Genomic DNA, 10,053 nt, shown 5'->3' with positions numbered 1-10,053 from the left:
TCAAATATACACAGAGAAAGAGAAACATGCACACATACACACTGCAGTCATTGAGTAGCATGTCCAAGAGTTCCATTCTGTGTGCAATTAAATCATAGCGCGAAGGGGAGGGTGGCTATCAGGGGGTCACTCGCTATTCCTGCTGTGCCACGACAAGGGAAGTCCCTGGTTGGCTCTTGCTAAGAGAGTGAGAGCTCATCTCAAGGCAAAGCAGACATGGGGCGACGGTGGGGTGTTGGACATGGCTCTGGGGCCTGTGGAATAACTAAACTTGTCAGACACACACATCTGTGGTGAGAGGGAGGAAAGAACACTACATGAATAAATAACCATAAAATTCTGATGATGATAAAAACCCTCAGACCAAGAAGTTCATGGAAAGCCAGAGAGGCCGGACACACTGGGGAACCTCACCAAGGCACATGAGAATCAAGTTGCTGAAAACCAGCACAAATTTAAAAGTTTCATGATAACATGGAATGGCGACATTTCATAAAGAGGAAGAGACAACCTGGGACACGTGACCGTCATGGAACTGAGCTAGTGCACCCTGAACAGATTTCCCCTCCACGCATACTTTATAGAAAAGCCCTTTAAGTAAAGCACCTATGTACCGTACTTACACTGAAGACATTTGGTTACTTTTATGGAAAATAGTTTAAGCTTTTAATTTTGCTTTTGAGAAGTGTTTTAAATAACAGTGGCCCAAGATGCCAAATGAAGAGGTGTTTAAATATTAATGAACAGTATTAAAAATGGTCTTGAGTCAAAATATAAACCCAAGTAAATGCTGAAAAGATAGGCCAAAAAGGAAACACAGAAACACACACACATTAGTCTGTAGTAGTCTCCATTGGAGAACTAGCCCTGCCCTGTTACTGGGCCACTTGGGAGGTGACTGCTGCAGACTCACAGCACTGAAATGGGCTCTTGGCCCATGCGAGGTGCCACACTGGGCAAGGGAAGCCCTCTGTCCCTCCGGGATACCATCCAACCCTCGTGCCTCAGGGTGGCGCAGTCTGTGGTGGCCTTCATGCCCAGAGCTCAGACTGAGCCTAAACTTTGGGTGTCTTCTCTCTTGCTCTTCTCACTCTTGTCACCTGAGCAGACCCCTTCCTGATGCCATTTCATGAGCGTCTGATGGAAACTCTGCTCCAGCTGATAGAACTGAGGCTGTTCTGTCTTCCATGGGTATTTTTGCTGAGTGCAGTTAGCTTGTCCACTCATGTTGCCTGTGGTCAGAGTGACATCTTATTCTGTGATGTGCTCACGAAAAGGCAGCCTTCAAAGTACACGAGACCAGTGCAGGCTTTAGGGCTGGGGACACGGCTCACCTAGTGTGCGCAGTGCACTGGTCTTAATCTCTAGCATCCCTCCAAAAAAGGAGTGCAGTATTTCCCCATCAGCACACTTACCAATGATGCTCATGTTAAGGTTTCCCTTCAGCTTAAATTTGTGCATATGGGCATTTTCCCTGCACGTATGTCTGTGCAGAACATGAGTGCAGGGTCAGTAGAGGCCAGAAGAGGGCACTAGATCCCTTGGGACTGAAGACACAGAAGGCTGAGGCAGTATGGGAGTGCTGGGATTTGAACCCAGGTCTTCTGGCAATCAGCCAGTGCTCTTAACCCACTGAGACATCTTTTCACCTCCCTTGTTGTCGCCCATTTTTGTCCTGTTTTACATAAAATTTCTTCAGTGTGCAGCTTTTGGATTGACTGAAGTGAAGATTCAACCCTCATTTTTTTTTTAATCCAACGCCTTTCTTCTGTTCTAGAATCCAAATCACAGATAGAGTCTCTTTTCTAGGTTGTGCTTGTTTTTGAATACAACATTTTGAGATCTGAAGTGAGATCGTCGATATTTGTGTTCTCTCTTTGCAACAAACATAGCTACCTTAAAATTTCCTATTTTATAAATCGGTAGCGCAGGTTTACAATCATAGTGAGCACAACCTCTCCCTCCCTCCCCCTAATCCCTTTCCTTCTTTTTCCATCCCACCTTTCCTCCACCCTCCCTCCCCTCTCTCCCAATAATGACTCAGATGAAGAAATTGGTGCCTGAGGGAAAAGACTTGATGAAACCTTAGGGAAAGGGAATGACTGTCGAAGTGCTGTTTTTGCTATGTTGTCACTGTTGAACGCATTTGTGACTGCCAAGACATATTGGGCACATGTGCCTGATCCTCCAGTTCTACACTTTGAGAACTTTGACCAGAATAACATTCCCATTTATGTCAATAACTCTGAGATCTTGGGTGACTCCATGGCTAATCATATTTTCCCTCAAGCAAAGATGGTCAGATGACAATTAACACGTCAAGCACATTATTGGCGACATATTGGAATCAATCCAAATTACCATGTTTGCAATCAGCAGTCCTATGGCTGGGGATTGGGTCTTAGATTTACAAAAACAGCCCTTTGACGTGATCAGAACACCCCTGCTTGATTTAAACAGTCTTTGCAGCTAGACCATGATCAAATGTCATTTACAAGATGTACATGGGGATTTCTCCGTTGATACCGCTGCCTTGCAGGTTGAAACCTTCCAGATGTTCCGTACATCTGGAATCTGGGGACAAGAAGTAGCACAAGGGGTTGCGGATGCCTCACAAGGCACGGGCCCTCGTTCCTGGTGGCCAAGTGTGAGGCGCAGCGCTCTTGCATCCAGCACTGCACATGGCATAAGCCTTCTCACGCTTCGCTTAGAATGTGGATGGTGCCAAACGAAAACCAAACACCCGAGAACCTCAGCTTTATCGACCACCCTAGCTATTCCTACTTTTCAAAATAAAAACAACTAAATAAATTGGAAAAAATGGGGAATGTCAGAAAACGGTCAAAAGAATGATGCATGGTGAACAAATGCCTTGAGTAACTGAGAGAGGCTCTGGAAAAAAAAAAGACAAGAGTTTTGTTTTGTTTTGTTTTGTTTTGTTTTACCCTCTGGTACATTTTGTTCCCTGGCTTGTTCTTGGACATGATTTCATGCCTCTGTGACAAACATTTACATTCAGTTTATAAGACCTGTTTATTCTTGCTGAAGGTCAGTGCGTAGCTATGGAACCCAATCTGGTGAAAGGATATGCTGGCCCCCATGCTCCCAGAATCTGGATATGGCCTTCCGCTTTGCTTTTGTGCTTTCCAGATAGAATGTATAACACGTGCCAGGCAATTGTGTTCAGATTGCACTGCCTGAGAAAGCTCCGGGGAAGGCTGCTCTGTTAATATTTAGTCTGCGCTTACTGGCCTTTATTCATATGTTTTTCTGATCATGTTTTTCTTTTTTTTTTCTGAGCTCAAACAACCTTCTTCCTTGGACCATTGCTTTCTTTGTTAGATTCGTGTGTGAAAGCACACTGGCTAAAGTAAAATTGTCCACAGCATTAAACTGTAGTCCGTCCCATTCTTTAAGGCCCTCACATCCCAGGCTAACAGACAGACCTGCACAGGTCGGCGAAAATTGATAGGCATTGCTGTATCTGTCTTTATAGGTAGACTCAGGTGGTCAGGCTTGTATACCAAGACCTTACCCAGAGAGCCGTCTCCCTGCTCGTCAACGCAATTTCTACCTCATCTCCCCTAGGCAGAATTAGCATTTACCCATGAATTATGACTGCTAAATTGCTAATGGTCTTCAGAGATTTTCATTAAATAGTACTCCAATGACATGTTGGAGCCAATAAAATAGATCATGGAGTTTCTGAAAATGTCTACTTTCTAGGAAGAGTCTTGACTACAGGGCTTATTTGCAGTTAATGGCTGCTGGGAAGGGAGAGCCACTTTTCTTTGGAAACTCGGCCACTGGTGGGTTCTACATGCCCCGTGTGAATGGAGGCAGCACTGATTGAGCTAACATAAACAGGACATGAAGTTAGAAGGGAGATGTGACAGGCAGGGGGAGGGGCATCCCGGAAGAGGTTGGAAGCTGGAATGAGGGGTAGATATGATCAAGCTACATTGTACACAGGTGTAAATCCTTCAAAGAAGAAATAAAGATTAGAAAAATGTACACTTACCAATGTAGTGATCTCTGTAATTACACCATTGATAGTTATTGGGAAACGTCAGCTTACATTTTTGCAATAGCGAAGCGGTTCTTAAAGGACTCGTAGAAACCTTTGAGACAACAGGAGCAGGGAGGACTGACCAAAATGGCAGGTCCAGTTAGCTGCGCCTGTTTAGTTAGTACCAGATGTCATAGCACAGCAATGGCTAACATAAGGCATCTCATTTTAGGAACCGGCTCAGGATGCGTTTAAATAATTCACGGTTTAATGAAACACGAATCGAGGTACCTGGAGCAAGACACCTAGGAACTCTACTGGCTTGCTCTTTTCCCTTTTTCTTTTTACTTCAATTCTAACCCAGTGTCACGCTTATCTTGTTTCAGCACTATAACTTCTATCCCATGGCACTCATGCCTCTACCCCAGGAAATCTTGCCTCTCTTTCTACCCAACTTCTCCTAAACTCTTTTTTCACCCCTTGGCTCTTTTCTGTTAGGCTATGAGTAAGCTCCGGCTACTTTCATTCCACAAAATCTATTCATATCATAACAAAACTTCGTTAATCAATGTCTGACAAGCAATATGTAAGCCACGGGTCTCTGAAAGGGCTGTTCAACCTCTGCAAAGGGGTCACAGTGCATAGGTTGAGAACTCCTGGCATAGAGGCTTTCAGAGAAACTACACCTGTCATTGCCTGTAGGTCATGATTTGACTTCAGATTGCTTGAGAGTTCACGAGTGTCTTTCCGGGGAAGTCTGTGTGCAGGGCCTGAGGTTGTCCTGGAAGGAACGAGGCCTTTTGGTATTTGGTATTTGGCACAAAGTATTTGGAGCAACTGACCAACAGATGGTCAGGGAATGGATTAGTCTGATGATTTTTCTATCTTAAACCTCCTACAGTTACCTCCAGATTCCAGGAGTAATTGAGGAAGCAGCAGAACACGAAGGAAATAGGAAAGAAAGGATCCCATCCTGGCTTCTGGGAGAATTCTGTCCTCTGCACAAATGAAGGGAAAAGACAGCAGGATCTAGGAAAAGAGGTGCTGCTCTGGATTCTTTCTTAGGTGGGCCTGCTCCAGGCTCAACTGGTCACCTTCCATAGCAGTCCACATTGGCCATTCCGGAAATTGCCTGCAGCAGCCTCTTGGCAATTCTCTTCATCACGCTGTCTCTATTTGCCATTGTTTGCATCCTACATTTTGCTTTTGTTTCTCAATAAACAGTTTCTCAAATGATTTCTTTCTCAAGGAGGACAAGTTGTGGCTTTGAGGAGACACTGTACAGCTGAAAAGTATAGCTTGCTAGGAGCCTAGAGAGGAGCAGATAACCTGGAACACACTCTTCTCATTTGCCTCCAGTTTCAGAGGCATTTTAGTGCAGCTGTTTCTCGGCCTTTTGAGGACTTTGGTCAAGTCCGGTGGGCCCTCAGGCTTCTCCCTGCTCCGTTTGGGACTTAGCTTCCTCAGTTTACACGTGCACTTCTACTTGTTTCATTGCTTCAAAGCTTACAAAACTTCCTTGCTTTTACCCTCTTTCTTGTCTTTTCTGTCTGTCTACAGTTCTTTGGTTTTGGCAGATTTTAGGACTAAAATTAAATAATGTACAGGCGTATTATATCGCTTTAAAATTTATTTTTATGTATGTGACTGTTTTGCCTGCATGGATGTACGTGCATCACAGGTGTGCCGAGCGCCCTCGGGCTCCAGGACAGGGTGTCGGATGCCCTGGAACTGGGATGAGAGACCTTTGTCAACTACCCCATGGGTGCTGTTAAGCCCTGAGTTGTCCCTCCAGCCCTGTGTATTTGCTCACTTTTGATGAGGTGGCAAGACTACACATAATGTGATTAAAAGTATTGATGTAATTTCTTGTTATTTTGGACCAAAGCTAATCACACTGAACAGTAAGGATTTTTGGAAGCTACATGTGGTGGCTCACGCTTGCAATCCCAACACTTTAGAGGTTGAGGCAGCAAGATTCCTGGGAGTTCCAGGCTACCCCGGGCTACGTAATGACACCCTGTCTCATAAAAAAACAAAAACAAACAAAACAAACAAACAAACAAAAGAAAAACTGTAAGGTTCTAAACTCCTAAAAACTCTTCTGAGAATGAAACATAAGTTAGAGTTCTTCAGAAAACCTTCACTTAGTAAAGAGGGAAATCACAGCAAAGAGAATTCCAGCTTGGCCTGTGAGTCTCTACGGGACAGGGTAAGTGGGAGGTCCCAGGACTGTATGTGGTCCTGGAAGTACACACACGCTCTTTCAAGCTCATCTTTACCACCATCCCTGCTCCCAACCTCTTCCCTAAATGTTCTAGGGAATTCAAGATGAGACCTTAACAAAATCCCCTTAATTCCAAGTTCTCTGAACTTTTTGTGAAACTTGTCTAACCTCCCTCAGCCTGGCTTTTCTCCGAGGAGCCTGTCCTCTCTGCAGGCCACTCGGGTTGTTTTCTCCCGAGTGTCACCGGAAGTAGCTGTGTTCACGGCCCAGTACAGGTGATCTTATTGACACTCAGCACATGGACCCCAGTAGAATGCACTGTGGAATTGTGCAGCTAGCTTCCGCGGTTAGGTCATAGAAAGCGTTGCTTTTGTCTCGGCCTCTTGGCTCGTACATTCTGAAGAGAGCCACAGCCACACCATGAGTACTCAAACCATCCTGTGGAGAAGCCCCAGTGGAGAGGAAGTGAAGTCCCAGACCAACGGCCAGCACCAGGCTGCCAGTCCTGTAAGCGACTCTCCTTGGAGGTGGAGCCTCCCGGCTCAGCCAGGGTCTGATTGGCGGTCTGGTGAGAGCCCGTGAGCCAGAACTTTCTACCTGTGTTGTTTCCATATCTCTGACCCACGGAAATCACAAGGCCCAGTGAATGACTATTATCGCTTTCGGAGACTAAGGTTTGGGGTGAAAGTGACACAGTGACAGTTGCCTAAGCACCGCCAAAGCCAGGGAGAGGGCAGTTCTCTATCTTTCCTTCATTCTTTCTTAAAATCCCAGCTTGGGAATGTATGACTGATAACTGTACCTGTGACTGCTTCTCCAGTCACAGCCCCCTGCCCAGCTCACCGTTTGCGGTCCTCTTTTTTCTTTTTCTTCTTTTTGGAGGGGTGCTGGTTTTGAGGCAGGGTCTCACGTAGCGGGGCTGACCTGAAACGCATTATATAGCAAGGTCCAGCTGAGGCTGGCCTTGAACTCCCAATCTTGCTACCTTCACCTCCCTAAGTGCTCTCCCTGCTGGTAGGCGCCACCGTGCCTGGCTGAGGTTTCTTTTTGTATTAAGGAACGCTGCTCCTTGCTTGTTGTCCTCTGCCCTTTGCTACTGTTCTTACATTCTCAGTATTGTTTCAACAGCTAAGGGGACTTTCAGTTCTGGGCTCCTGCTTGCCTTATGCTACCTTAGTCATCTCAGATCACCTCTCTCCTCAGCCACCTGCTCCTATGCTTAGCCTGATAGCTGCAACCTAAAGCTGCAACTTTTTCTTCTTCCAATCCGTCACCCCTAGTACCATCCATCCTTCAGCTCCGTTAGATATTAACACCTTTCACCCTAACACTTTCCGTTATCTCTTCCATTATTTTCCTTAAATGTTGAGGAAAACATATTTAAGGTTTTTTTAAGGTGTGTGTGTGTGTGTGTGTGTGTGTGTGAGTGTGCAGGGTTGTGCACTTGATTGCAGTACTGGTGGAAGCCAGAAGATCCCACGGAGCTTGAGTTACAGGAGGCTGTGAGTTGCCTGCCGAGGGTTCTGGGAAATGAACTCCGGTCCTCTGCTAGAGCAGCAAGCACAAAGCCTCTGAGCCACTGAAACGCCTCTCCAACCCCCTGGTATTTTTAATATAATGTGGCAATGCTGGAAATGAGGCTATGCTTCTCCACAGGGCTCAATCTGTCTAGCTCTGCTTGTTCTAGTACTTACTGGTGTTTGCTTAGTGGGGTGTCTAGGTATAAAAGAGAAACAAAATTTTAGCAGAGGCTTTTTTAGGTTTTTGTTTGTTTCTCCCTCTCCTCCTCCTTCCTTTCCTCCCTCCCTCTCTTTCTGTGTCTCTCTGTCTGTCTCTGTCTCTCTCTCTCTTCTGTGAGACAGGGTCTCCCTGTTGCTCAGTCTGGTCTTCAGTGTGGCCTAGGCTGATCTTCAAGTCACTGTTTTTCCTGTCTCCCTACGGCTTGGTCTGTGGGCGCGTGTTATCCCGCCCTGCCTGTGTGTAAGAGTACAGTTCAGTGACATCGAGCGCATTCACAGCGGAGCACAACCGTCCGCGGAACACTATCTTCTTCCCACACGGAAATCCCCATCAAAGAATAACAATCCCGCCTTTCACGGGCAGACACAGGAGCCTTATAAGGCTGGGATCCCCATCAGAGGTCGAACCCGGCCACAGATTAGCCTGGAAGGACTTCGCCAAAGGCAATAGTCCTTCATCGCCGCCAGAGGGCGCCAGGCGCTCGGGCTGACCGCGGAGGCGGCATTGCCAGGGCCGGCGCCGGGAGCGCGCGTCGGGCACGCGCCCGGCCGGCCCTCTCCCGGCGGGGGTCTCGCGGGGACGCGCGCGCGGGGCCGAGGGAGGGCGCCGCGATGGAGGGCGCCCTGACAGCCCGCCAGGTAAGCGGCCCCGAGGGGCAGCTTCCCGAGAGGTGGCCTCGCCAGTGGTTTCCTGCGAACGGCCGCCGGAGCCCGCTCCCATTAGGATAATTGATCCCTCCCTTCCCTTTCCTCCCTACTCTCTTTGGCGGATTCGGAAAGTTGTTACCAAGGAAACGGTTTCCTGTGTCTCCCGCGAGCCTGTGGCCGGCCGGGCGGCAGAGGGAACCCGAGCTTTACGTGCTTGAATTTGGTCCCCACACGAGATACCCGAGCCCGGATGTCTCAGCCCCAGACCCCAGGGAGCCTGGCTCCATTGTTGAGATTTTTAACTTGGAGTCCCTCCCTTCACTGAAAGGGCTGAAAGGGCTCACCAAGTTCAGGTCCCCAGGCTCTCAGTCAAGTTTTCGGTTTCAGCTAGTCTTGTGGTTTGTTTACCACCGTATCTGACAAATGGAAAAAGCTGGTTATTAGTCTTTAGGGCGAAAGCCTTTTGATGCAGGGTTTCTCGCGTTTCTCGACGCGATCCTCGCTGCATTAGGGTGGTTGTGTGTAAAGGTTTTTTTCTTTTAGAGAAGAATTTTAGTATACTGAAGGGTAAAGGTTCAAATAATTGCTGGATGAACAAATGAGTGAATGCATTCTTTCAGTTGGCTCACAGATCGTGGTTATGAAATGGGATGCTGGTGAACTCTAGCCGTCAGAATAAGACGGTGAACCTATTAGCCCAGTAAGGAGGGGAAAAAAATGTTATCCCTTCTGTGGCGTTCAGGAGACAGAGTCAGAGTGACGGAGTGACTTTTCCAAGTCACACAGCTGCCACAGAACTGATGATGCCACCCTCAAGGGTGTGATGCAAACCTTCAGGCTATGAAATTATGTGTCTATTACTGACAGAATTGAGGTCCCTAGAGGAGGGCAGGAAAGGCCTTCCCACAGCAAGGTGATTAGCAGACTAGGGTTTATAGATTAGGCTAGCCTGGTAGCTGGTCAGGGGGCCAAGGAGCCCAGGGACCTGCTTTTCTTCACTACCCTGAAGCTGGGCTAACAAACAGGCCACCATGCTGGGCCTTTGTGTGTGCGTGTGTGTGTGTGTGTGTGTGTGTGTGTGTGCTCTCAGACACTCTTGCCATGTTGCATGTGTGGAAGTGAGAGGATACTTTGTGAAGTTGCTTCTCTCCCCCCCTTCCCCTCACAGGTTCTGGGTACTGAGCTGAAGTCTTTAGGCTTAGCAAGGAAATGTCCTTACCCTGTTGAACTGTTTGCCAGCCTAGGGCAGTGGCCAAGGTCAAAGTGAAGCGTGCCCGATAACCTTTGTCGTTTGTTTCGTGTTGAGTAACTCCTCCAAGGGTCATGACACCTAGTTGACGAGGATGAAAGCTATGAAGCTACTGGATGTGGTTCAGTTAAGTGTTGAAGTTACTTTAGAACCTATGTTATGGAGACATAAAAGTCAACTT

The 10,053-nt window shown here is 47.2% G+C and overlaps 1 protein-coding gene across 1 annotated transcript in view; it reads left to right on the top strand.

Annotated features, from left to right (window-relative positions):
• The first annotated feature begins 8,479 nt into the window (after positions 1 to 8,479).
• Positions 8,480 to 10,053, top strand: part of Gramd1c (GRAM domain containing 1C) — a 72,761-nt gene continuing 71,187 nt past the window's right edge. Inside the window, exon 1 of the mRNA XM_021656789.2 lies at positions 8,480 to 8,614. Coding sequence (XP_021512464.1) covers positions 8,588 to 8,614 — 27 coding nt within the window. The 5' untranslated portion in view covers positions 8,480 to 8,587. The remainder of the gene's footprint in view (positions 8,615 to 10,053) is intronic.

Source organism: Meriones unguiculatus, chromosome 17 (assembly GCF_030254825.1).
Source record: "Meriones unguiculatus strain TT.TT164.6M chromosome 17, Bangor_MerUng_6.1, whole genome shotgun sequence".
Classification (NCBI taxonomy): Eukaryota; Metazoa; Chordata; class Mammalia; order Rodentia; family Muridae; genus Meriones; species Meriones unguiculatus.
The sequence above is the reverse complement of the archived record's forward strand: the minus strand, read 5'-3'. Positions and strand labels throughout refer to the sequence as shown.